Here is a 27,556-nt window from a genome sequence, read left to right as displayed (position 1 = left end):
TGACCCGATGGACTATGATGTTTTATTACCACATCCTGACCAGTCTGATGGTGTTATAGTAACAGTTCTTGATTGGTTTCACTACTGACTGTCTGGCAAAAGTCTTTCTGCCCAGTTGGGTCAGTTTTTCTCCTCTTAGGCCACTTTGAATTGTGGGGTACCATAAGATAAGATAAGATAAGATAAGATAAGATAAGATAGGCTTTATTGATCTCACAGTGGAGAAATTCACTTGTCGCAAGGCTCCTTCTTAGGACCCATACTTTTCTCATTGTATTTGTTTCCCTTGGTGTCAGTTCCACAAAATAGCAGACATAAAACAAATAAGGTATGTGAAGATCGCTGAAAGTCCATCCTGGATTCACCTCAGCCACTGTAAGTTACAGAGAGTGGTCTCAACGTCAGTGAAGAAATCAACTGATCCCTGTTCTTTAGGGTCCTGGGTAAAATTAACATCTCTGCTAATCTAGCAAAAAATGGAGTTCCCATGGAGATGGGGCTTCCTTTGCGTTGTGGCTGTTGCGTGTGTTATCTGTTTCAGTCCAGATCCGCTGAGTGAGAGAGGAAAGAGGTTCATCCACTCCGCTGCCATGAAGATTTGGCTGGGAAATCTCCCAGACCATCACCCAGACAACTTGTGGCAGATGTATGTGAAGATGTTGGCTGAAGAGAAGAACATGAGTAACTGCTGCGTATGCTCAGTGATGCCCAAATCCACCAGACAACCCACCCTGTATGCTAAGAGCATGCCGGCAGGAGACGGAACATGTTTCCTGAGGACTGTCCTCTTACCTGTGTTTGTTTCTGACCACACTATCATCTCAGCTCAGGCTGTGAAGGAAAATCGTCCTTCTAATGGGAGGAGAAGAGAGATCATCTCCAGCTCAGTTTTTCAGCCCCATGAGGTTCCAACGTTCCCTCTGAACATAAACACTGGAGCACAGCAACTAAAATAGGACTTTCACTTTTCCCGTGGTTTGGAGTTGGTAAATCTATGCTGATGATTGAGACACTGGACTACAGAATGAAGACCCTGGTGAACATGACGATGGACATTAATAAAGGACAAAACAAACAATTAAGTGAAATGGGTTTAATGGTACTACAAAACATAATGGTTTTGGACATGTTAACTACTAGCCAAGGTGGCGTATGTGTAATGATTGGAACATTCTGCTGTACATATATTTCTGACGCTAATGAAACTCATGTTACTGAAGCGATGTCTGCTTTAAAGAATCTGCAACAAGCAATGTGCGAGGATGCTGTTCCTCTAACTATGGAGTCTTCTCCTGGTTCTTTTCAGGATCCTAGTGACATCTTTTGCTGAAAGTAATGACACCCATTATTATTGTTCTTATTATTTTTTGTGTTTTTACTGCTTGTGTAATCCCCTGCCTAAAATCCATGATTGCTAAAACTATGGGAAATGTAATGTTACAATATCAAATGCTTTCACAAATCCCTCTTGAAGAAATACAACCCATAGTTTGAGTTTCCTTTGTTAAATGCCTAACAAAATGACTTTCTCATTGAAAATGCAGCATGAAAGAAATGAGTACTTGAAGTAGGTTAAGTTAAGCTTTAATTGTAAATAAAATGATTAACAGGAGGGATATGTTAGAGAAATGTGAAGGTAATCATTTTATTCTTATTAAGTTACAGGCATTTAGTCTGTTTAAAGAGCTGGCTTGCAGGAATGTTCTATTGTCTTAACCCAACACAGGAAGAACAAATGCTTTATCCAGCTGTGTATGTTAATCCTTCACCTCTTTGTATGCCAAACCCTGTCCCTTCTTTGAAATTGATAATAAAGGCAGAGAGAAAGAGGTGGCCTGGGGCAGATGAGCCAGACTGTCAGGGAGCAAGGTTGTCCGTTTGGCTGGTCTGCCCTCGTTCTGCAGAAGAGTCTAAACTTGTGTTTGTGTGGTTTTCTTTGTAGGTGTAATGATCAGAGGCAGGGGACCCAGAATTCAACCAAACCAGCAGAGGTTTGTTCAAAGGAAAGGCTCTTTAATAACAAAATCAAAAACAGGGAAAAATCCAAAAGTGACCGTCGAACCAAAAGACGGTATAAAAATAGACGGACGAGCAGGGCAGACAGGGCAGGAACAGGCAGGACTGAATGGCTCAGATTTCTAGAAAAATAGGGGGTCAAAAATCCAAAAGCAAACCAACAAACAGAAATTTGCAGGAGGAGACTCACCCATAAGTCAACAAGACAACCTGGCACTGATGTCTGGTCTCAGCAGTTTATATGGAGGTGGAATCAGGTGAAGCCGGTGAGAGGTGATTGCAGCAGGGGTGGAGTCAGGCAGGTGTGCAGAGTTAGTAATTAGACCAGACATCAGTGCTGAGGCTCAAAACAAGAACAGATCAAAAATTCAAACCTAAACTAAGAAGCTTCTGAAGACATAACTAAAACAGTAAACAAGAATCTAAACAAGAATCCAGACAAGACAGAACTCAAAAACAGCCAGATAATAAAAGACAGGAGAGAGAAGGAAAACTAAAACTAACATAAACCAGAACAGAACTCAGAATATTACAGTAGGATGATAAGGGGTTATTTATCATAACCCTATAAATGTATGTCTTTTCATTGTTTGGCAGATGATCTATGAACGTATCTCCAGTTGAGAGCTAGTGTGATCCAGTCGGTACAGAATATGGTGAATTGCTTAAATGACATTAAAACTTGGATGAATATTAACTTCTTACATTTAAATGAAAATAGGAGAGAGGGGATTGTTTTTGGGGGAAATTGGCTTTCTATTAGAAAGCAGCATGTTATTGCTCCTTTGAGTTTGTTGAATTGTATTGATATCACAAATCTTGCTGCATTTTTCACAACAGTTTTTTAAATATCACTTTTCAGCTAACTCCCAGTCGGTTGTGGCAGATGGCCATTTACACTCAGCCTAGTTCTGCTGGATGTTTCTTCCTGTTAGAGGGGAGTTTTCCTCTCCACTGTCACAACATCATGAGGGATTGCAGCACAGTCAATGACACAACGCAAGCGACTGTCGTCTATCGTTACATATTCACATAATTATCACTTAAAACCTAATAAAATCTTTGAAATGCATGGCTGTAAGGTGTAAAACATGGCAAGGTTAAGCGGGTTTGAATACTTTTTCGAGGCACTGTAAACTTTGAGCAAAGTATAATCAGTTTTCCAGTAAGGTTCGACACGCCCTTCACCAACGTGGGATGAACAAACGCGTTCACATAGAATCACACAGAAAAGATAAACAGATATATACTTTGCAGATCTGAAACTGAAAGTGGTTGAGGGGGGTGGAGCCAGATCAGGAGAGGCAGAAGGAGATCGTTGTGAAACAAAAAGTTTTCCAGTTCTTTCAGAGAAACGGGAGAGACAAAGGTGAGTCTTTGCATTCATTCATTTTTCTTTTTTTTAGTTTAGTAATACACGTTTAACGTTGACAGACTTCCACACTATACTTTTTAGGTGCATTTCACAGAGTAGTCAGACACCACAATCTAAGGTTAGTAGACAATCACTACTGTGTGTATCAATTCTTTGGCCACCCTTCATTTCAGTGGTCTTGAGAAATGGTTCTGCTTTTACCATACACTTCCAAGCCACATGCAGAGAAATTGCTTCCTTTGTTGCTTGTTAAGTCACAAATCATTAAGAAAGCCCCGAACATCATAGGAGGAACCCGGGTTGTTCCACAACAAAACAGACAACTGAACAAAAACTGGATTAAATGGACTCTTTGGGAATTTCGTCAACACAGAATACCATAGTCACAATTTTTTTCCCAATATCCTTAGATGACACTATGAGAAACATCAAAGAAAGCAAAAGTTTGCCAGCAGTCAGTGTTGGTTCTCAAAGAGCTATAGGCTAAAGACTTAAATGCAAATACAGATAAAACATACTGACACGCCTTGTGGCTTCGCTAATATATTAAGCTTTCCGTTTCAATTCCTGACGAACCACATTCATTGACACCTGAAAGAGAGAACCATGATGTAGCAACACCTTTGATGAGAATTTTGTCATAAACAGAGTGGAAACAGAGAATGCCTCATGAGGTTGTGAAAGCCACAGACTGTGATGTTTGACCTGATTTGAGATTAAGAAAACAGAAAACAGAAAGACTCGTTTTCACTATGACTTTTGCTGACTTTTAATGTTTGCTCCCTGACAGATGCATTGTCTTCGAGATGAGAGTGATCTCATCCCTCGACCTCGTGGGAGTTTACCAAAAGTTTGTGCTGCGTTGCTGGCTACCATAGCAACAGGGGTATTCCTGCTTATGTCCCCTGGTAGGCTGATTAACCTGTTAGCATTAGCAACACTAATTGTGACTCTTGGGCCTCTGCTACATGGACTCTGTCTGCTGGCTGAGGAGGTGCTGCACCATTTGAACACAAGGTTGGGCTGTTCTGGGGTTTGCACTCATTTTCAACTCTATATAGTGTTTTATTCCCTTTAAAAGCTTCAAATCTTTCTCCTATGGCCATCAGGGTCGTTATTTAGACACTTTAATATATAAAGGTATATCCTTTAAGTACTTCAAGCTATAGTTCACTGATTTGTAAAAAGGAGCAACAAGCGAAATTTCACCACTAGGTGCACTGTTGAGCGCTGTCTGTAGACCAAAACAAGATGTGTGGCAAGCCTCGCCTCTCTCTACCTTCAAAATTTAAGCACCAGACCACTTATCCGTTTCAATTTTACATTTTTTGTCAAAAAAGAGAATTTCCTGAATGCACAAAAGGATCACGGCGGGCTACTCACAAGCCCACCAGGCTACATTAAACAATGCTAACAGTATTAGCCAGACTACCAGCTACTTACCTCACGTAACAGTAACGCCTGGCCCCTTGCTTCGTCAAACTCCAATAATTACCCTCATGCCACAATTGTAGCTTTACATTCAATCAAATCTACACAGCAACACAAGTCTAACAAGACTGTAACACCAAAATAAAAAACACTTTTTACTTCCTGCAAACTTAAGCTGCTGGAAACAAGAGGTCAATGTCAATCCTCGTTTTGTCTCTTTCCTTATCTGACAACTTCTTTGCCAAAGACCGTTGTTTTTGTCTTCAGGTGAACACCGCCGTGGCATTTTAGGGAGGGACGAGCTAAGCCCTGAGTGGCAGCTGTTCACATGGACGTACATGTACGCACTACAGGCGGCCCCACTTGTAAACAAGAGACTGGAGAACCACACAGAGAGACGCTGTGTGACGTCATACCATAATTAATCGAAAAATATATTTTTAGTTCTTCACAAAACTATTAGTTCTATCTAAAAAAATTATGAAATGTTGCTTTTTGCTCCTTAAACATATTACAAAAAATCTTTGAGTTCAGAAAATACAATACCTAACAAAGTATTCATGTCCCTCGAACATTTGTTCCACATTACAACCACAGAGTTTGTGTTTAGTTCTAAGTTCATGTGAGCGAAAGAAAGATAAGTGAAACTTTATTTGTATAACACGTTTTAATACGTAGAGAACAGAGTGCTGTGCAAAACAAAACTAAAACATTAAACATCAGTACATGCAGATAGTTAAACTAAAGGTAATTTTAAAAGATGTGTTGATAGTTGCTTTAAAATAAATTAACACACCTCATTGGGAGAGACACATTTTTTTTCTTTATTGAGCTGGGGAACATTTTCAGACATCCTACTGTCTACACTGCCTAAGGCAGTGGTTCCTAAACTTTTCTTGGTGGGTCCCCGTGTGATTTAAAAAAATGTATTCGCGTCTCCATCCAATCTTGTCAACAATTGAAGAAAAGCCTACTGCACTAAAACATATAGCAATAAAATAAACTGCAGTCTTCTTTAAATCACAAAACTACCACTTTTAAAGTGTATTTGTTTTAAGTTGCTGTCTATTGTATTGTGTAATTGAATTCAACATTGCCATCAATATACATTTTTAAATAATCTCTTCCCCAGTGGTGGCACCCCACACTTTGGGAGCCACTGGCCTAAAGCTCAGGTGTTGTAAAAAGTTGGATGTCTAGACACTTTTTTTTTCTTTTTAACAAAGAAGCCATTTTTAGGCTGGATTGCAGTCACCCATGGGAGTGGCGCATGGGCCAGTTGTAAAGAACTGGCCTAAGGACTATCTTCAACCATAATAGCTGTATGATTAACCTGATGAGGCTTAAAAGAGATGTGTGCCTGAATATAAGCTGCATCACAATGATATGAGACATCCTTTAGAAGTATGTGCCAAAGAGGGAGCATGTAAACCAGAAATAACAAGAGTTCCAAAACCAAACCTTGATTTACACCCCAAAGAAGTGGATTTAAATAAGTGCAGCCACACGAAATTAACAATCTGCAAGATATGAAGATAAATACCGCAAGATCTTAATCAAGGTGGTCACCTGTATGTTATGACCTGTCTAGGAGTGGCCAGATCACAACATGAAGGACCCATCCTCGTCAGATCTCAAGCAGCTAACAACACAGTTTTAACATCTTATATTGACATTTATTTAAAAACTGTATTTTGCATGAGATGTTACAACAAAATGGAGTATGACTTCAGAATGAACTACAATGCCGAACTCAATAAACAAAAGGAGACCAGATTATTAACCCAAAAAATAAGTAAACTAAATGACATAAACTTACCTCCCTAAATAAAATAAACAGGAGGAAACTAAATCCAAAAATAAACGGCAGCTCACTCCTACAACTCCATATTGTGCTTTTACAAAGCTGCTTTAACCGTCCGTTTAACCAATTCGTAACCTCCGGTCCTGAGGAGCCAATCAGCGATGGGCACCTGCACACTCAAATTTGCATAATTAATGCACCTTACGACAGTAACCGTAACTCTTTGATGTATCAAAGAGTGTCTTTGATACATCACTTTGCACTAGAGTGTCATTTGAGAAGAGTTGGCATACATCAACACAAAGTAGTAATTATCAATTAGAATAGAAGGATCTATGTTTTTCAATAGAATCACATTTGACCACAATGAGTATGTCATTCTATTAACACTTTCACTTAAAGTCTACCTTTATGTTTAGTTTCTTAAAGTCTACCTTTATGTTTAGTTTCCCTATTCGGTTGAAAGATGGTCACAAATTTCCTTTACTTAGAGCTGATAATGTGTTAGTGAGAAAAGGCTGCTCTCTAATTACCTTCTTAAAATTGTGTTTTTGTCAGATATCAAGGCCGATCACTGCTCAGCCACGTTCTGCCAGCCTGTGGATTGGGGGTTAAGAGTCTGGTGGCAGCAGCAATGGCCGCTCTCCTGTTGTACCTGACCAGACACTCTTACCTCCACAAAGGCCAAAGCTGGGAGCTCATTGTTGTGGTTCCTGTGGTTTATACGCTGTTCATCAGCCTGGGAGTCCTGGTGAGATTCAGACTTCACACATTCACATAGGAGATTTTATGCTTTTACTTTATTATCAAAGAAAAGAAGATACATGAGACAAATAGGCTCATAAATACACTCCTAGTCACTCATTTTCAGGTTTTTCTAACTCTGACCCTTACTCTATTCAACAAACAGATTTTTTTTTGTTTTATTTCTGCTTTTTTGTCACAAAAACAGGGCAGCTTAGGTGCTCAAACGTCCTTTTTACTTTTAGAGTCAGGTGTCTCCTAAGCCAGGCATACCCAATGTGGGAGGTAGGACCCCCTTGGGGGTCACGAGGAACATCATGGGGCTCTCGGCATGATTTGATGCTCATATGCTAAAAAGATGTAGTATTTCTTTTTGTGAAACTGATACCAAAGTATAGTTTTACACAATGCACAACATTACTTATCCTTATTCAGGGGGAAGGCTGCATGCTTTTTGTAAGAGTTCTTAGAAAAATATTACTTTAATCTGGTAATTTTACAAATTAATTCCCCTAATGTTATGACTTTCGTCTCATAATTTACCAAAAAGTAAATAAATCCCACCCGTCAAAAGGGGTCACCAGTCTGTGGCACTGCTATCTTGGGAGTCGCAGGCTGAAAAGTGTGGAACCCCCATCCTAAGCTGAGGTGCTGTGCTTGTGTCTGGGTGTTCAGGGTCCGTCTGAGGTGGAGGTGTCATCCATCTGTGAGGAGAGGAAGATGAACGTGGCACACGGCCTGGCCTGGTCCTTCTACGTCGGTTACCTGCAGCTGGTGCTGCCAAGTCAGTAACAGAGCACGAACACACACACACACACACACACACACACACACACACACACACACAAACCACGGACTCACGCTGCCTCGCAGATGCATTCACACCCCTGGGACTTTTCCACATTTCTGCATGTTATGACCACAAACTTCAGCTTATTTTATTGGGATTTTACATCATAGACAAACAAAAAGCAGGGAATAGTAAATGGTTCACAATTTTCTAAATATTTTACAAATAAATATCTGGAAACTGTGGCCTGCACTTGTATACCGTCTGTTGAGTCGATATATTGTAGAAGCATATTTTACTGCTGTTAAAGCTGCACGTTTTTTGTAGCTCTGGCTGTATGTTAATGGGATCTTTAGCTCTATCCATTAACTCTGAGTAGCTTCCTTGTCCACGCTGAAGAAAAGCATCCCCACAGCATAATGCTGCCACCACCCTGTCTCAGAGAGGCTGGTGTTTAGTTTTAGTTTTTAGCTAAAACGGCAGATTTAGGGAGTACTTGGCTAACAGATCGACAGAGCTGTGGATCTGTACAGCTCCTCCAGAGTTACCATAGGCCTCTATCAGTTTATGTGGACGGCCATGCCTACATTTACGGTTGAGCCATACTTTTTCCATCTCCCGTGATGGATTGAGTAGTGCTCTGTGAGATTTTTAAAGGTTGGGCTGTTTTTTTTATAACCTAACCCTAACTTTATCCCTAACTCATCTGCTGTGTTCCTTGGTCTTCGAGAGCTGGTTTGTTCTCCAAAAAACCTCTTTGACCTTCACAGAAAAGCTGTTTTATTGACATTAAATCACAGACAGACTCCATTTATAAACAAAGGCCGTTGATTACATTGCATTTTACTTAGGGGTATCAGGCAAAGGGTGGCTGAATACCACACTTTGAGGGGTTTTATTTCCAATTCACAATTATTTGCTGCTTCTTGTTGGTCTATCAAATCAATTCCAAATAAAAAAACAATATTTGTTGTGGTTCAAGGGGTACGAATACTTTTACAAGGCATGGTGTTGATTGGCCTGATTCACATCAAATGTGTTACAATTTAAATGCCAGTGAGTATATAGAGATCTCATTTAGTTTGCATGGACCCGTCCAGGTTTGGGGAAGTCCATCGATTCATTTCGTGCCTCTCATCGTAACAGCTTCTGGGGTCAGGGCCCCCAGAAGCTCCTCATCCTCATTCCTCTCAACACCAACATCTCCCACAAGCTGGAGGACGAAGACAATTACATCCAGTTCTATGACAGCCTCCCAAACAGTCAGCTGGACAGGGCGGGAATCCAGGGCCGGGTCTACAAGCACAGTGTCTACCGGGTGCAGGACGAGAATGGCAAGGTGGGTGAATGGATTATAATGCAGCTCTAATCCTGAAACTGTTCAATTACTGGTCAGAACCTCAGCAAAGGGTTAGAGAAATGACCCCAGATCAGACATTCAAATAACAGTCACCTCCAGTTCAGAGCAGAGGCGTTGAGTCATTGTTCGGTAAAATAATCAGTCATCACCCTAAGATCTCTGCAGGGAAAACAGCAGCTTCTATTTGCTAGTGGACACTTTAACGTCATATTTGTAACGTGCACAGTGAAGTGAAATATTTACGGTCGTCAAACATCATAGATCTAGGAACAGAATGAATCTTTTACAGAGCACTGCTACGGGTTTGTAATGAAGGGACATCCTCTGACCTCTGTTGTCTCAACATCCATCCCAAACAATCGATGTCTCGATATAATCAGTATTATATACCACGCACATACACGCTGAAACCTTAGTCCGTTTTCTCTGGAAAACCCTGTACTCTCATACACTCAGGCACTCAACTGGCTTTCTGCTGGTTGTTTCTTTCTAAAAAGCATAACATTGTCGCCACCCTATGGTGGTGGCGTTATAATTCACTCATGAATAACACACAGCAGCGTAGCAGCGGCCTCTACCTGTAAAACTGAACAATAACACTTATCTGACAGGATCATAAACGTTCAAACAATCTTTCCAGGATGCCTGTTTCCTTCGAAGTGTCTGTGCGTGTGTGTGTGTGTGTGTGTGTGTGTGTCTTGAAGTAACATTTCAAAAAATGTACTGAAAGTTACTAACATTGTTGGGGGATGCGATTAAAACCCTTTTCTGTGTACATGCGTGCAACAAGGCCCATGACTGTGCCGTGGAGTACGCCACCCCCCTGCTGACACTCTACCGCATGTCCCAGGACAGACGGGCAGGGTTTGGGGAGTCTGAACGCAGACAGCAGGTTCTCCTCTTCTACAGGACCCTGCAGGACATCCTGGAGCAGTCGCAGGAGTGCCGCAACCGCTACAGACTCATCCTGCTCAAAGGTAGGAAAAATACCACATATGCATGTAGGTGAGCGATCCTTACAGGAGAACACGATGCTTTAAGGGGAATAATCAGAACCTGTGCGTTCTGAGATTCTGATTTTTATCAAACAGTGTGTGTGGGGGGGGGGGGGGGGGGGGGGGGGGTGGATGGTGTGTTAGTTTTCCTCCTCACATAATTTCCTGGGAGTCAGGGTTTCATTTTGAGTTTACCTGACCAGAGCGCCTGTACATGTGTCCCCTACATGGCTTGTTGCAAACTGCAAAGAAAATCTGCATTAGTCTCAACAAATCTGAAATTACACTCACCGGCCACTTTATTAGGTACACCTGTCCAACTGCTCGTTATCACTTAATTTCTAAGCAGCCAATCACATGGCGGCAACTCGGTGCATTTAGGCATGTAGACATGGTCAAGAGAATCTCCTGCAGTTCAAAAACGGGCATCAGTATGGGGAAGAAAGGTGATTTGAGTGACTTTGAACGTGGCATGATTGTTGGTGCCAGAAGGGCTGGTCTGAGTATTTCAGAAACTGCTAATCTACTGGGATTTTCACGCACAACCATCTCTAGGGTTTACAGAGAATGGTCCGAAAAAGAAAAAACATCCAGTGAGCGGCAGTTCTGTGGGCGGAAATGCCTTGTTGATGCCAGAGGTCAGAGGAGAATGGCCAGACTGGTTCGAGTTGATAGAAGGGCAACAGTGACTCAAATAACCACCCGTTACAGCCAAGGTGGGCAGAAGAGCATCTCTGAACGCACAGTACGTCGAACTTTGAGGCAGATGGGCTACAGCAGCAGAAGACTACATCGGGTGCCACTCCTTTCAGCTAAGAACAGGAAACTGAGGCTACAATTTGCACAAGCTCATCGAAATTGGACAATAGAAGATTGGAAAAACGTTGCCTGGTCTGATGAGTCTCGATTTCTGCTGCGACAGTCAGATGGTAGGGTCAGAATTTGGCGTCTACAACATGAAAGCATGGATCCATCCTGCCTTGTATCAACGGTTCAGGCTGGTGGTGGTGGTGTCATGGTGTGGGGAATATTTTCTTGGCACTCTTTGGGCCCCTTGGTACCAATTGAGCATCGTTGCAACGCCACAGCCTACCTGAGTATTGTTGCTGACCATGTCCATCCCTTTATGACCACAATGTACCCAACCCATGATGGCTACTTTCAGCAGGATAATGCGCCATGTCATAAAGCTGGAATCATCTCAGACTGGTTTCTTGAACATGACAATGAGTTCGCTGTACTCAAATGGCCTCCACAGTCACCAGATCTCAATCCAATAGAGCTTCTTTGGGATGTGGTGGAACGGGAGATTCGCATCATGGATGTGCAGCCGACAAATCTGCGGCAACTGTGTGATGCCATCATGTCAATATGGACCAAACTCCCTGAGGAATGCTTCCAGCACCTTGTTGAATCTATGCCACGAAGAATTGAGGCAGTTCTGAAGGCAAAAGGGGGTCCAACCCGTTACTAGCATGGGGTACCTAATAAAGTGGTCGGTGAGTGTATGTTTGAAGCTTAGATGGTCAATATTATTACTTTTTTAAAGATGCAAATAGGAAGAACATATTTCCTCACTGTGATAATATAAATTTGGGTTAATGTTCCTCTTCCTCCTCTAGATGAGCACCAGGACGACCCTCATTTCTTGTCCAAAACAATCCTGAAACACCTGGAGCAGCAGAACAAAGAGGAGTTCTGTGTCAACCCAGCAGCTCCGCAGCAAGAGACAAAAAATCCTGTGCAGATGGGAGACTGGCACAACCCGGAAGAAATAAGCCGAGAGCCCACGCTGATGATCAGCCTGGAGAGACCCCAGCCTTTGAGGGGACCCGTTGAGGACACCGACATCCACTACAGAGCAACATAAACTGCAGCCCGAGGAGAGAGGAACCCAGATCTGCGCACCATCCTTGGCATAATGCTCAAGTTCTGGAGTCAATGTTATGCAGATGGTTCAGAGACCTAAACATTAGGGCCTCCTGGTCCTACTGGTTACTTTGTTCTGATTGATTGAATGCCACAAACATCTTATTGACTTTTATAAAATTTAACCTTTAAGAAGCATTTTAGCTTGATATTTTTTTATTGTGGAGTGCCATAGCTTTTTTCTGAGTATACCGCCGTTGCGCCCCTGATTTTCCCTAACATAGACACAAACAGCCTGTAGTCGTGTTGTGTTGCAGAATAATTGGCGGCTCTGACACCCTATGAATATTTTAGACACCTACAAACTTGTATGATTACTCCTCTCTCCCTCCTCCATGTGTTACTGCAGGTGTGACACTAGGATCCAAACAATACTTGAAATCTCTCTGTCCACATGAATCATCACAGAGAGGTGGTGACTAAGTTTTCCCCCTACTTCTATTTGCTGAATTTTTCCCCCCATAAAATTACAAAAATACAAATACTCCATAACAAAAGAACAAACATCAGACGTCAGAGGACATCCTATGCACCACCGGTCAAAACAGATCGATCATACCACATGTTTTTGCTGAAATAATATATGATAGGTTGCCATGTTGAGTAAAACATTTACCATTTCTCCTTCAACAAATTCAACAATTTCAAACTGGATGCCTAAGATGTCTTTTTTCCTCAAGATTTTGGAGAGGGTTTAAAATATATTCTTCCAAAATGCTGAATTATGAGGACAACTTTAAAAACACATGTGCCAGGTAGGCTGGTCCCTGGGTGCATCTATCACTAGACGGAAGGAAACATCCTTGACTGTTTCAGTTTGGATAAATTTAATCTGTGTAGAACCTCGACCTGCAGAGGTTCAGGCCTCTAATACATACAGAAGGGGAAAAAATGTTTTCTTGGGCTTTAACCATTGATTGCCAGCTGTGTTCGCTCATAGGTCTTCCTGTCAGGTCTCTTTCAGATGGCCTGGATCAGGGATCACCAACCTTTTTGAAACTAAGAGCTACTTCATTGGTGCTGTGTCATACGAAGGGCTACAAGTACTGACCTTTAAACTAGAAGAGTCTGAGCTCACCTTAACTTTATGTAAAATAAACACGTTTTTTATGCCTTGTTATAGATATTGTCATTCTTTAATCTATAAAAATGCAAGTGTGAACAAACAGGGAGAGTAAGAGAATAAAGGTTTTAGATGCAGCTCACTGGTGGATTGTGCTGTTTTTAGAACAGGCTCGTGGGCACCACATGTGGTCCTCAGGGGATACTTGGTGCCCGCGTGCACCATGCTGGAGATCCCTGGACTAGGCATTGAGTTTGATGAGGCCTCAATATTCCTGAGTCATTCATCCAAAGATATTTAAATTGAGTTAGGACTGAATAAGGAACCTTGTTAAAACCGTTCTTATTCATACTTTTTGATCATTTCGATTTCAAGTATTGTTCCAAATTCCTTCAAAATTTCAAATATCACTGCAACAGACTCAACAGGGCTTTATATATACAGCAAAAGATCGTCTCCATCAAAAGACACTATGTTCTATTTTCCCTCCTCTTATCCCGACATATGCGTCCTTTGTTGCATGGTAAAGAGCCAGAGCTTCATTAGCTAGTGTAGGAAATAACAGTGAGAGGGCACAGGCCTGTCTAGATGAGCAGCTAAAGGGGAAATCATTTGAATGCACATTAGTTTGCACCAGAGCACGAGTTCGGGTAGCTAATAATTTTCTATATTCTGTGTCAAAGACGAACTTTGTCTGGGTTGAGACGAGGTGATTACTTGTTTGCAGCTTGTTCAATTACCCGGGTTTTTTTTACGTGTTTTTCAGATGTTATACATTTTCAATGACTAATTGTTGGAGTACTCATTTTATTAAAGAACCTGTGCATAAACATGGGGCTCATCTTTGACTCTGAAGTATAATGTTTCATGCTAAAGTTTTCAAAATTATTATTTATCTCCTTTAGGTCTCCGCAAATTTCTTGTTACCTTATTTGTTGTGCTAAAATCCTACCTGTTCTTTAGCTGCTCATAAAACCTGAGCTTTGCTCTGGTTAAAAGGTTTAACGGTTCAACTTCTTACAGTCTACATTGATTCAAGTTCTGTTTAGAAAGCAAGTTTTTTCCCACATAGAGTTACTGATGGGTTAGACCAATGTCATCTATTTCTTTTATTTCCTGCTCCAGTTGTGTTACCTTTTCTCTGTTTATTTTTCAGGCTTTACAGGGAAATTACTTGTCCTCTAACATGTGCTTTTAGCGCCTCCCAGAGGGAGGATCTAGTAATATTTGAAGCGTCGTATTGACAGAGTAAGAGTGTATTTGATTTTTATTTCTTCTTTTCCATCTTTACTAGCTAATATGTTAATATCAACCCTCCACTTCCTTGAAGTTTGATTATTTCCTAAAGCTAGACGTAGAGTTAGAGGATTAGGATCTGATAATATTAGGCTTTCATAATTGTAATGTTTCCCTGATTGTAGACGTTTACTGTCTATTGGGAAGTAATCAGTCCTAGTTAAAGTCTGGTGGACTGTTGAGTAATAAGAGTACTGCCACATGGTGAGGTACAGGGATCTTCATGGGTCTATAATTTTTTAAGTGTCTGTGAATTTCTGGACTCTTCTTCACATTTTAGACACAGTAGTAGCTGCTGTATGAGATGATCTACCAAGGACTGAATTCAGCACTAGTTTAAAATGTCTGCCCATTATCAAGATATGAGAGTCCATAAAAGTTAGATCATAGTAAATTTATGAATTGTTTGTCATCAATGTTGGGAGTGTATATACCTTCACATGTAGAGTTTAGCAGTGGCTATAATGTATCAGCCTTCGGAGTCCAGTAATATAATAAAAAACGGTAATGTTTTTTTAATTAAAATTAGACTTGGCAGAGTTTTACGACAGATCCCCCTCCAGACGTAACCGGGTTTCAAACCCGGATCCCCCATATCAAAGATGCGAACTTACCTCGTCACCTCAGTTGTAAAATTTTATTGTATCAAAATTGACAGGCAAATGGAAGTGGCAGCCTAAAGATGAGCTATTATTAAAAATAAAATGATTGCCTGATAGAATAAAAGGTGAATACTTCCATCAAGGACTTCCTTGTCCACGAATTTGCAAAACAGGGAGGTGACTCTTAAATTGTATTTTTTTTCTAAAGGTAGGCTTACTTGCCTCAATTTCCTACTACCTTGTTAGCCAAAGCGGTGCTAACCAGGTGGATGTGGCCTGTAAAGTTTTTGCATTGTATTTCTGACTTACCTCCATAGCCTACAATGGCCTGAGTTGTTATGAATAAAAATGGCTGATTAAAAAATAAAAACATGTTTGTTGACCCAGGAAATCTTTAATTCTTGAAATGTTGCAGTGCTACATAACCCTGCTTCTCACTCCATCCTAAATAAGTCACAATCCAAGTCTGATTGGGACTTATTTAGGAGTATATTCATGTATATTCATGAACAAAACCATTGTTTTCAAATCTATCATTAATTCTGTGTTTTAAGCTCTATGTGTGTAGGACTAGAAATCACAGTTAAACTAGCCAACACAGATGCTAATTCTGCCATCTGCATTCAGAAAATACAAGGTAAACCGGAACATTTTATTTGAACAAGAGGTAAACACCTCCACAGCTTGTTTAAACCCGGGACCTTGTGACAGCACTAACAACATGTTGTCTCATCCTGGTTTGGAAATTAGGTCAGCTAATATGTAATTAACTTCAAGGAGCTAGTCAGGATTTTTGAGGCACTAATAAAACTTTAAAAAAGGAATTAATGTCTTCTCTTCTCTCTTGGTGTCTTCAATCAGCTGATACAGTTTAAAGCTGCGTCTGAAAAGGTCTAAAGGGTAAGGACTCTTAGCCAAAGTGGAAGTGTGTTGGCGGTCACCGTAATAATTGCTGTAGTAAGGAAGGAGGTAGAAAAGGGAGCCTGTATGCTTCCTATCATAGTTCCTTCAGCATAGAGCGCTCGTGTTGTCTCTACCCGGCGCTAAGGAGCTATAAGGAATCCCACAATTCTTTGTGTGACATGACGTAAAAGCACAACCCACCTCAAGGAAATTAACAAAAACACCTGGAGTGACATTAGCGCCATTATGGGTGGAGGGAAGCGCCAATAGGCCAGTCGATAACTCTAGTACTATTTCCAGTGACATTATTGCTTCACCTGTGCTGTGTGTGACACATGCAAATTTACGCACCTTCATATGTTTTGGTTTGTGTGATAGAGAGCTTCAGCCAATCGCTACATTTGTCTAACTTGCGTGTAGTTAATTTTCGGAAGGCCGTAGGTTTAGAATTGACTCTCATCATCCCCACTGGATTTTGCCTGGGAGTTAAAGGTTGTCCAAAATCAGCACAGCAGTCCGAAGCTCCTTCCCTACACACCATTGGGTTATTACTGTTGACCTTATGAAAGGTCAAGGAACCAGTTTATACCTAACCCAAAACCTAATTGACACCTTAGTCCTAAACCTAACCCCTAGCTGACAAAAATTGAGGACCAAAAAAAAAAAGGTCCTCACTTTACATCAATGTCCTCACCTTGTCGGTAAAGTGAAAAATGTGTTTTCACCCAGCTGCAAGTACACACACACACACACACACACTAGCCTCCTAACCCTATGATCGAGTCAAGACCCAATCACCTCATCCTAAATATTCCACTTTGCAACCTAATTTTGGGAGATTATCCGTAGTTTATGTTTCTCCCATTGAAATAAAATCATGGGTTCTTAGGAAACTGTGACATACAAATCATAAAAATGTAAATAAATAACAAATAAATGTTACATCTATGTTATATCTAGGTCTTAATTACCAAAAAGGAGGTCACCAGGATTCAAACACAGACAATACATGCACACTTGGTGAGGCCACACAAACAAAGCAGGCCGTCACAAGACAACTTGGCAGAGCGCCTTGGCACTACCTCTCACATGGACGGATACAGACACACGCCTCCCGACCGGAGCGGTGCGGCTGAAACTGCTCCGTCAGGTTGCATCAGACATGTTTACAGCCTGGATTTCCTCTCAGAAAAGAAGGCAGGGACTGAGAAGAAGAACGACGTGATCTCGGCCACGATGTTATCTGTTCTGCACGTCCTGGAGACGGCACGTTCAGGCTCCTCATGAGGCACGCAGACGGGGAGGGAGCGTGGAAACCTCCAGCTGATGCTAAATAGTTCTCTATTCATGTAGGCAATTTGAACTAAATCAGAAATTAAATTTTGCTATTTAATATCTTTATCTCAATGAGTTTAACATTGACAATGAATTACTTACTGCTGTGGTTTTTTCTACTGGTACTGACCTCTGAACTAGTAGTCAGCACTCACCAATAAACATATTTGCAGTGCTTTTTTTTCTTTTAGAGATAGTCATTTTAAAAATCTATATAAAAAGTAGAGCAATGGACTAAAATAGCATTTTAGTTGCAGCTCATTGTTTTTTTTTTTTCTAGTTTTAGAACAAGCTTGAGGGCACCACATGTGGCACCATGTTTGTGACCCCTGTTCTATAGGATTTAGCTCTAGGGACTGAGCAGGGCATGTGTTTTAGATCATCCGCCTTCTGGAAGACCTAATGTCAACCTGTTTTTACATTTCTGGCATGTGTGTTACACATATTATAAATGCCACTGTTACAAATTGTGAATGGAAAACTGATTTACACACACAGACACGCACACCCTTGTTTTAAATACAAAGTGAGGACCGTACCTTGACTTCCATTGACCTAAATTCATTTTCAATCCTTTCTATCGCCTAACCATAACCCCACCCTAAACCTAATTGACACCTTAGTCCCTAGCCCAGAAAAAGCGAGGATAAAAAAAGGGGTCCTCACTTTAAATTGAAGTCCTCGCTTTGGTGGTGTAATACGAAAAATATGTTCTTACTTAGCTGCCAGTACCAGTGCATACGTACAGGAATGAACATCATAGCACATCCATAGCTTGACCTGGTCATGGCGACGACATGACTCTGTGTGCTTCAATCACATTATTTCTCCATCAGATAAGCATTTATTTTTTTTCAAACAACACCAAGCACTCGTGGCTGCAGGCATGTGAGCTTCAGATGAGGTGACATGAGTGGACGACTAGTGCAGACAGGGCAGACCTGTTCACCACCAACATGAGCAGCTGACACAGCAACACTGCTGGATGGTTGCAATGAGGTCAGTGGGCCACAGTTTACACTCATCAGGTTAATAAAACCAGAACCCTATCAGCTGCAAGCAGTGGAAAAATTCATGAAATCATATGAGCTTTTTGTCTTTTATCGTTAAAGTAGCCATTTTAAAAGTGTACCTACAGCTAAAATTTGGGACAGATGATGGGGGGAAAACAGGCGGTTTTCACTTGCCATGGAACAAGTGAAAAGGGGTCAACCAATTAATTAATGATTCTACACGTAAAATGTCCTATTTAAAAGTGGGAGAAGGGGGTCGAACTGTGAAACATCAGCAACATTGAGCGCAATTTAAAAGACTCTTCAGTCGAAACAAACAAAGATTTAAGGAAATCCAGGAATCCAGCAAATACGTCCAGAGACGAGCTTCAGAGAAAGGTTTCATCCACATTAAAATCTGTTATTCAAAGGATGTAACATCTAAATAGCACAGCATGTAAAGAGGCACAAAATAATTACAAGCAATATTCATCACGATAATATGACATAAATCCTGGTTGCTTCCATGCTAAAGAGGAGAGGGAGCCTTGGAGATGGTCAGGTTCTGCAGAGGCCCTTCAGTTTTATTCAGCCGGGTAGAACCAGGCCAAACATGATGGGTTAGACCAATCATTTCTCATTTCTTGCTGTTGTTTCGAAATGACGGAATCTGATTTTCTTTTGTATTTCTGTTTTGTAGTATTTGGACCTAAGAAAATAAAGAAACAGGAAAAAACTATTTACATCCCCTATAAGTGACTGACGTAATGCCCTCTTCACAGCATAAATATGATCAATATTACTTGTTTTGTCTGTCTTTTTACTTAGTTTGTTCATTTTTAACAGGGCTTCATGTTCATACTGCCCTTTTTGGGGTTCTAGTGGCTCCCCTAAGTTCCTCCTAATAATTGTTGACCATGTCCATCCCTCTATGACCACACTGATTCCGTCTTCTGATGGCTACTTCTAGCAGGACAAAACACCATATCACAAAGCTCAGGTCATCTGAAACCTTTTTTTTTTTTTTATTAAAATGAGTTCACAGTTCTTCAATGAGCTCCACAGTCACCAGAGACCAATCCAATACAGCATTTCTGGGATGCGGAGGAACAGGAGAACCTCAGGAAGCAAATCTGCAGCAACTGTGTCATTCTTTCATCTGAGTCATGAAGCCATAAGGAGTTATGACAGACCTGGAGGCCAAAGTCGATCCAACCTAGCACTAGCAAGGTGTACTTAATCAAGGGACTGGTAAGTGTATTTTGGAAAGTAAAGAAAATTTAGTAGCCCACTTCAGCCAGTGACAGGATGGTCCCGTATAACACAAAGCCAGTCAGAAGACGTAATATGGACGTTTTGAGGCGGCCCAGTGAAACTCCTGACTTGAATTTGGTAGAGAACGTGTGGAGGGTGATGACAGGGAGCACTTCCAGAATCTCACTCAGCTCATAGTGCTGCCCTCCGCCTGTCAGTGGCTCTCCAGCTTCCTGACTGACTGGCAGCAGCGGGTGGGGGTGGGGAGCAAATTCTCCTGCACAAGAACCATCAGCACAGGCGTCCCCAGGGATGTGTTCTCTCCCCACGCCTCTTCTCCCTGTACTGCACCTCCGTGGATCTGTCTGGGAAATTCCCGAGGTTGGCAGCTGACTCCGCTGTTATTGGCCCGATCCAGGTCAATGACGACTCTGCATACAGACAGTGAGTGGATGGGCTGTTCCACTGGCACAGTCAAAACCCCCTGGAGCTTAACCCACTCAGGCCAGTGGAGAGCTCCCCCCACACGACTCCCCTCACCACCCGCCACAACACCGCGTCTGCTCTGGATCACTTCGGGTTGCCAGGAAGCACACTTTCTCAGCACAAGAGTTGGTCCTCATACATAGACACTGTTGGAAGTAGGTCCAACAGAGACTGTCCTTCCTGCAGCAACTCCAGCATTACAATCTTCCACATGAGCTGCTGGTCATCATCTACACATTATTCAGCCTGTGCTGTGTCCACCCATCACTCAGCGGTTTGGCTCGTCCACAAAACACGTCAGGTCCTGACTGCAACAAACAACTAAGTCTGCGAAGAGGACCTTGTAAATAATAAGTCTTGATTCTTAAAAAACAAGAATGAAAAAACATTATATTTAAAAACACTTAAAAGAAACACAAAAAACAATTTAAAACCAAAACAAAGTTTTGCTAGTGCTAAAAGCCAAAGAAATAGTACGTTTTAAAGGTGAACAGTGAAGTAGCCTCTGCTATGTGCAGGGCAGGTTATTCCATAACTGAGGGGCAACAATAGAAAAGACCCTGCTCCCTCTGAGCTTCCTCTGAGACATCGGTACCTCCAGGAGACGCAGTTCAGCTGACCTGAGGGACCGAGAGGGCGAGTAGGGATGAGGAAGCTCAGAGAGGTACGGTGGGGCAAGGTCATTTAAACACTTATATTTTAAAATTAACTCTAAAAAGCACTGGGAACCAATGGAGGGATGCCAGAATGTAAAATGCTCTGTTTTTGGAGTACATGGCTCCATCTAAATACCTCTATTGAGTAGGGACTGTGCTGTAGGCCCGGATGTGACTTGCGTCATTAATGCGCGGGTCCGTCACTTAATGACATCGGACTTAACGGATGTCTAAAGGTGACACAGCAGTCCAAAGCTCCTTCCCTTACCCACAATAAGAGTTTTTACCGTTGACCTCATGAGGGTCAAGGAACAGAAGATAAGAGCTATAATTAGACGCATTTGGATGGAGCCCCTGTTAAAGGATGCATGGCGAAGTTTTGAACCAGCTGGAGATGAGAGAGCAAAAACTGTTTTACTCGAACATAGAGTCCATTACAGTAATCCAGGCGAGATGACATAAAAGCATGGATTACTGTTTGAAGGAGTTGACTTGACATAAAGGATGTCAATTTGCCAGCTGCCTTAAGTGATAAAAACATGAACTAACACCTGCTCTGATACAGGCATGAAGTTTAATAATAAATAAAGAAAAATCAGGCAGGAAAAGCGGGAGCACTTAAGGCACGGAGGGGCTCAGGGTGGCAGGAGGCGTAAAGCTGAAGGAACCAGCAGGGAATAAAAAGAAACGTAGAGAATATATTTACTGAAGAGGCAGGAGAAGAGCTGATCAAGGTGGATGAGGAAACAACTGAAACTAAAGAGAAACCATGAGCTGAGGTGAGGAGTGAAACGAACAGGAACAGAAAGGAAACAGAAGGGCTTTTATTTTTAACAGGGAACATAACAAAATATACATAGAAGGAACTAAGAACAGAATCCACTGACTAATCCACAAAGAACTCAAATATAAACCAACAGCCAAGGATAAACAGCATAAGGGAATAACTACAGAAAGCACGATCTAGAAAACGTAAGGGCTAGTGGGAATACCTGCAAATAAAAGAAAATCAAAACACAAACACCTGGAGATGGTGAGCGGTAAAAAATAACTTTAGACATTGATTATTTTGAGAGATGCCTCGCCCATTTGCTGTCGGAAACAAACTGCTTTTGTTTGAATTAAAATAGTAGGAATAATTATGGCCTTTATGTTTAAAAGCTACCCCTTCCTCTATATGATTCTTACTCAAAGTATTAAAAACTGATCATGGGAGGGTTCTGGATCCACAGGCGACAAGAGTCCTGAGCTGGACCTTCTGGGTTGACATCAGCCCTCGGTACCAGCGGTCAGATCCATTTCGTCCACATCCAGCTTGTAATACAGTATGTAAACGAGTCTGTGTGCTAAACTGTCCTGAATATGGGCCAGACATGTCTGAAAACATCTGACCCTCATGAAGTATCAGTTTGGGAAAGGAAGTGCAGCAGTAAGGATGTTGGCTGGCTCCGCTACATTTCATGTTCCGTCTTTCATTCGGACCTGATAAAGCAGGATTATTTTTCAATATCTAGCAAATATTTTCTGAGTTTTGCTGAGTGTGTTGCATATATTGTGCTGAGTAGTGGCACCGGTGGCGTGATCAACCCTCTGTAATTTCCCTGCAGTTCCTCTGAAAGACACTTCCTCATTGGTGCTACGTCTTCCTCTACGACTGCAGCGGGTCTGAACGTGATTGGCCGCCTGCCGTGGAGTCACAGCCGGGACATTCCCAGGAAGGGTGACTCAGGTGAACGAAGATAACCTGAGAAAGAAGTCCACGCCTGCTCAGTGTCGTTTGCCATGTCACGCCACTACTGTGGACGTTGGGCTGTTTCCTGCTGTTTGCTGCGTCTTCATTGTGTTAATTATATATCTGTGTTTCAAATGAGAGCAAACCTGTTCTCTGATAATCCAGTTATGCTGTTAGGACTGCTGTTTCACCCTGAAATTGTGTTGTCACCTAGCCAATGGTACAGGTTTATTAAAATAAAATAAAAAAATACAACAATAAAAAAAAAATAAAAAAAACATGGAATAGAAACAATACATCTGGAGCACATTTAGCAAGCTCACCAGAATCTAAACCATTAGCAATATAATATGTGCTATTTAAAAACTGACTAAGATGCTGTGGATGACTCCTCGCTCATCGCTCTGGTGATGAGTTTATAGATCTTGAGCAACAGACAGTGGAAAAAAATGGTTCTCTGTTTTTTTTTTTTATGAACACTTCCAGGTATCCACCAGGTGTGTGAGTGAAGGTCTAGGAAGGTATGTGTCAGACTGAGTCAGGAACCTGGATGTGAGCAGGAGCGCAGTTCACTTCTTCCAGTCTAGACTCAAACAGAAGATAAGACTCAGCGCCCCGAGGCGATCACGTCAATTCTCTGAAAGTAGCTGAGCTTACTGCGAAGAAGCGTTGACGAGCCACTCAAGATTTTCTGAGTTAAAAGAGAACAGTTCGAAGGAACCGCTTGTGATGTACGGTGTGTTGTAAAAGGATTTATACCACTTATTTTACTCTAAATATCATTCCCTTTCAAACTGATAACAATGCTTAAAACTTGAGTCCTCTAAATACATTTCAGTTTAACAATGTCCCCCCAAAAATGTTAAAACCCCACCATCATCTTGTTGTGGGGATGCTTCAGGGTAACCTAGCAAGACAAACCTGCTAGAGGCAGACTGAGGGGGGAAGTGTTAGGACAGCAACCCCAGACACACAACTAGAGCTACAACGAAAGGGCTTAGATCATCGAGTCATGTTTGATTTTAGCCTAGTCAGAGTTCAGATATAAAATCTGTGATAAGACTTTAAAACAAGATGTGTGATAAGCCACGCCTCTGCCAACCGGCCCCTTCTTTCCCTTCTCACGTGTCGCTTTCAATGCGCATATTTGGACAGAAACACAGCAAAACAGCCTCACCTTTCAGAGGAACATGTCCTGTGAAATAGTAACTCATAACTTTATAATGCTGTTAGCAACAGAATATTTTGATCTGCTGAGAGGAGCTAAGCCCTGTACTGCCGGCCTGGCTATGTAAACAAGAGACTGGAGAACGACACAGAGAGCCGTGGTGTGACATAATACCATAGTCCATCTGAAATGTTACCTTTTTTCACATCAATTTCTAAAATAAAGAAAGTTTGCTTATTGCTCCTTTAAAGCTGCAGTACATAGACACTCTCCGCCCAACCCTATTGAACTTGAGCTATTTGTAAAGACAAAAGGCCACAACATACCCCAAAAAGCTTGCAGTTGTAATTTCAGAATCGTGTTTACAAAAAAATAGATAATTATATATATATATATATATATATATATATATATATATATATATATATATATATATATATATATATATATATATATATATATATATATATATAATATGTATCAAGCAACGTTTCATTTTCCTACCACTTCCCCATTATACACTAGTCTGTGTTGGTCTATTACGTAAAGTTCCCCAGAATACACTGAGGTTTGTGGTTATAATGTGACAAGTAAAGTGGAATGGGCCTATTATTGGGGCCGTTATGAATGAAACTGATTGTTCCCAGGGAAAGCTACAATATTGCTGGAAAAGGTGTTTTGTTTCTTTGACAGCACAGCTGTCTAAACTTTTGTTCCCAGAATCACAGTTACATCAGTGCGTACGTATAAAAGCAGAGCCGTCTGAACTCTGACGTCTTAAAGGAATTGAGACAACCGTCGGGAGTTACAGTAGCGGCCTTATTAACCGTAGCTGTAGTAATTGGTCAGCAGCAGAAGGGGAAGTTTAACCCTGAATCACTGCGGTTATCAGCTTCTCTTTTAACACCTAATCTCCTGCACAGCGACAAATTTCAGTTCAGACCTAAACACATGGTCTCTGAGTCACTGGCTGGTAGATTTCCAACACAGCGACTATGATTGTCATGCAGGTTTCTCTGTAGGGAAAGGTGCTTCAGGAGGCCTATAGTTGTATACCATTACACATACAAATGCACCACAACTATTTTCTAAAAGAGAAAGTGTTATTTGTTAGACTCAAACTATTTAAAAATTTTCAACGTAATATTTTTGGTCCACTTTATTTTATAGTTCTGCAAAATGGGAAAATTACACACTTTTTAGCCAAAGCAGAAATATCTCAGATCTAATGTTAAATCTGTTTTTAAGTAAAGTTGTAAATTATCGTTTGTAATTTGGCAACCTTATTCTCTCTTTTAACATTTTTTCTAATGTGAGTTATGTGGATAAAAAAAACAAAGCAAACAAAACAAAAACTAAAAAAGAACAATGATGCCTTAGAGAACATACCAGGTACAGAATGTAAAGACGTAAACACATAAGGGCATTGCGCAAGAGTCATACAATGCAGTACAGAGTAAACACAGGGTTAGAGTATACAAATAGTACACAAATAGTACAAATTAAGACAAATTTTAAGCCAGATGACATTCATTGAGTTGCAATGTTGTTTTATTTACTTATTGATTGATTGTATCATTTAGTTGTATTCTTTTGTGTGGGATTTGGTTGATTTAGGATTTTCTTTTCTTTTTTTGTCTTTGCTTTAGGTTGATAATATTATGGTATTACTAGTTCTTAAACAGTGTACTTCTTTCTTTCTAGCTTGACCATTCCATCTATTCTGTATCGAATTAGCCAAATACTATAAGGAGTTTGACATTTAAATCCAGTTTACAGACTAATTTTCTTCACAAATAAACAAAAAGTGTCATTCAATATAATCGCCTGGTTTATTTTCTTTGATAGGAAGTTCTAAAGAATTTGTGGTGCTGATGCAGATGTACTTCACAATACACTACTGCCGGTAAAGTAATAGTGAATTTCACGGTATTTCAGTATTCAGGGTGATGTAACGCTGCCTGTCGGTTGCTTCTCCTTGCCTGGTTTTAAAGGCTCACGCAACCAACCTGCGGATTGCAGGCAAACAGCTGAGAGGAGGCACGTACCTTAACGAGGAAGCTTCTGGACTCCAGAAGCTAAGCCCCGCCTCTCAGAGCTGATGCAAGACGGAGCTCCTCCCCCTCCTCTATAAATGCCCTGCGTTCAGCTCAGACGTCGCCTTCATTCATTTTGCTACATGGAGAAAACACCTAGAACACAGCTGGAGGAGACGCCGGAGCTTCACAGACAGCAGTCAGGATGGTCTATATCGCCGCTTTGCCTTTTGGACACGGAGTGTCTGTCTTGACGGAGGAGGAAAGCGTGGTGGAGATGATAGGAAAGTACTTCTTCCAGCACAAAGCCCCGGGCCGCTTCCACAGTTCGGCCCGGCGGGGAAGCGTTGAGAGCTGCGATGAGAGAGACGGCGGCTGGCCTTGTAAGTCGCTTTAAACTGTCTAGTTTTGCTGTTAATGTTTCGAAAATGTACAAATTCAGGGAGACTTTTTACACTCTAAAATGTTCGCCGAGCTATTAAGGGTTACATCATATTTAAATATTGTTATGAGTAACTATTAAATGGAGCTATATAACTTGGCGGAAGACTTCTAGTTAAACCTGCAACTTCGTTGTCAAGGAGACGTTTAAAGAACCGAAATCACGTGACTCTGTGGCGACCTCTGACGTATCTCTTTCCTCCCACAGTCACAACCGTGGACGCTGGTGTGGAGGATGAGCAGCGGCTCCTTCATCAGGACCTGACCCGGCAGCTGGAGTCCTGTCTGACGGAAGCCAAGCAGTCGGTCCTCCGCTGCCAGGAGCTGCTGCTGCCCCGCAACATGATCACCCGGGTCGGACACCACATCCTGCGCTACGCCGCCGACGAGCCCTGCGGGCTCCGAGGCGCTTCCATCAGGCTCTACGTGGAGGGCAAAGACGGCGTGAAGTCTGTGGGGAGCATCGTGCCGGACCCGGCTGTCACCCCGACCTTTGAGCTCTCTGTGGTGTTCAAGGTGGACAAGGAGGACGGCTGGCACATCTTCTACTCCGCCAAGGCGCTGAAGCTGAGGCCGGAGTACCGGCTGGTGAAGAGGAAGCTGTACTCCTCCGCCAGTCCTGTGGTCCATGACTTCAGCTAGTGGAGGAGGGACTGTGGGTCACTTTCAGTCTGTTCTGACTGAAACATAGCACTGTGATTAAACTTTTTGATTAGCTCGGTTTATTAAATGTTCCTGTATTGATGTACCTTTTGAGCAGGTCCTCAAACGGATTTTGTTTGTCACTCATTTCCAGTTTTTTATTGTTTTGCACTACTGGCCGTGTCTGACACAGTTTACGTTTCAGTCCAGGACTGGGCTGGTCTCACTACTGAATGGTACTGTTTTTTTGTATTTTATTAAACTGCACAATAAACTATTTATATTTACTCTTGTGTGGACATTGAGTTTTGGCAGTCTCAGTGAAGGCTGTGATAGTTTAACCCCTGGGCCCTCATTAACCAGGACTTCACTCTCCCAAATGATTTCCTCCCAATTAAAATTTTTTTATTCTAAAAACTTAATTTTACTTCAACTACACCAAGCATGACTTGACATGCAAACTGTCGGTATCTGTAAATGTTATTCCTGAACCAGACTTGGTTAAA

General features: G+C 41.6%; 2 protein-coding genes across 4 annotated transcripts; both read left to right on the top strand.

The window, feature by feature from the left end:
* Positions 1-2,964: 2,964 nt before the first annotated feature.
* sting1 (stimulator of interferon response cGAMP interactor 1) lies at positions 2,965-13,873 on the top strand. 3 transcript variants are annotated; one of them, XM_012866805.3, is made up of 7 exons: positions 2,965-3,385; positions 4,182-4,408; positions 7,185-7,377; positions 8,046-8,154; positions 9,261-9,499; positions 10,311-10,497; positions 12,138-13,873. In XM_012866805.3, the coding sequence occupies exons 2-7, from the start codon at positions 4,182-4,184 to the stop codon at positions 12,383-12,385; spliced, it is 1,203 nt and encodes a 400-aa protein (XP_012722259.2). In that variant the 5' UTR covers positions 2,965-3,385; the 3' UTR covers positions 12,386-13,873. The 3 variants fall into 3 exon arrangements, with proteins under 3 accessions (XP_012722259.2, XP_035983610.1, XP_035983609.1); XM_036127717.1 differs by lacking the exon at positions 2,965-3,385 and having other exon boundaries at positions 4,215-4,299; XM_036127716.1 differs by lacking the exons at positions 2,965-3,385; positions 4,182-4,408 and having other exon boundaries at positions 7,102-7,377.
* Positions 13,874-26,079: 12,206 nt separating this feature from the next.
* si:ch211-39i2.2 (RTP801_C domain-containing protein) lies at positions 26,080-27,337 on the top strand. The gene is made up of 2 exons (XM_012866898.3): positions 26,080-26,350; positions 26,617-27,337. The coding sequence occupies exons 1-2, from the start codon at positions 26,173-26,175 to the stop codon at positions 27,048-27,050; spliced, it is 612 nt and encodes a 203-aa protein (XP_012722352.2). The 5' UTR covers positions 26,080-26,172; the 3' UTR covers positions 27,051-27,337.
* The last annotated feature ends 219 nt before the right edge of the window (positions 27,338-27,556 follow it).

This window comes from Fundulus heteroclitus, chromosome 23, assembly GCF_011125445.2.
Source record: "Fundulus heteroclitus isolate FHET01 chromosome 23, MU-UCD_Fhet_4.1, whole genome shotgun sequence".
Lineage (NCBI taxonomy): Eukaryota > Metazoa > Chordata > Actinopteri > Cyprinodontiformes > Fundulidae > Fundulus > Fundulus heteroclitus.
Note: the sequence above shows the minus strand (reverse complement) of the source record. Positions and strands in the feature narration are given on the sequence as shown.

Excerpts from the sequence above, each read along its gene's own strand:
- sting1 (XM_012866805.3), top strand. The coding sequence starts at position 4,182 with ATGCATTGTCTTCGAGATGAGAGTGATCTCATCCCTCGACCTCGTGGG. Across the intron at positions 8,155-9,260 it reads CCTGCAGCTGGTGCTGCCAA|GTTTGGGGAAGTCCATCGAT; the intron begins GTCAGTAACAGA and ends GGACCCGTCCAG. Across the intron at positions 9,500-10,310 it reads TGCAGGACGAGAATGGCAAG|GCCCATGACTGTGCCGTGGA; the intron begins GTGGGTGAATGG and ends GCGTGCAACAAG.
- si:ch211-39i2.2 (XM_012866898.3), top strand. The coding sequence starts at position 26,173 with ATGGTCTATATCGCCGCTTTGCCTTTTGGACACGGAGTGTCTGTCTTG. Across the intron at positions 26,351-26,616 it reads GAGAGACGGCGGCTGGCCTT|TCACAACCGTGGACGCTGGT; the intron begins GTAAGTCGCTTT and ends TTCCTCCCACAG.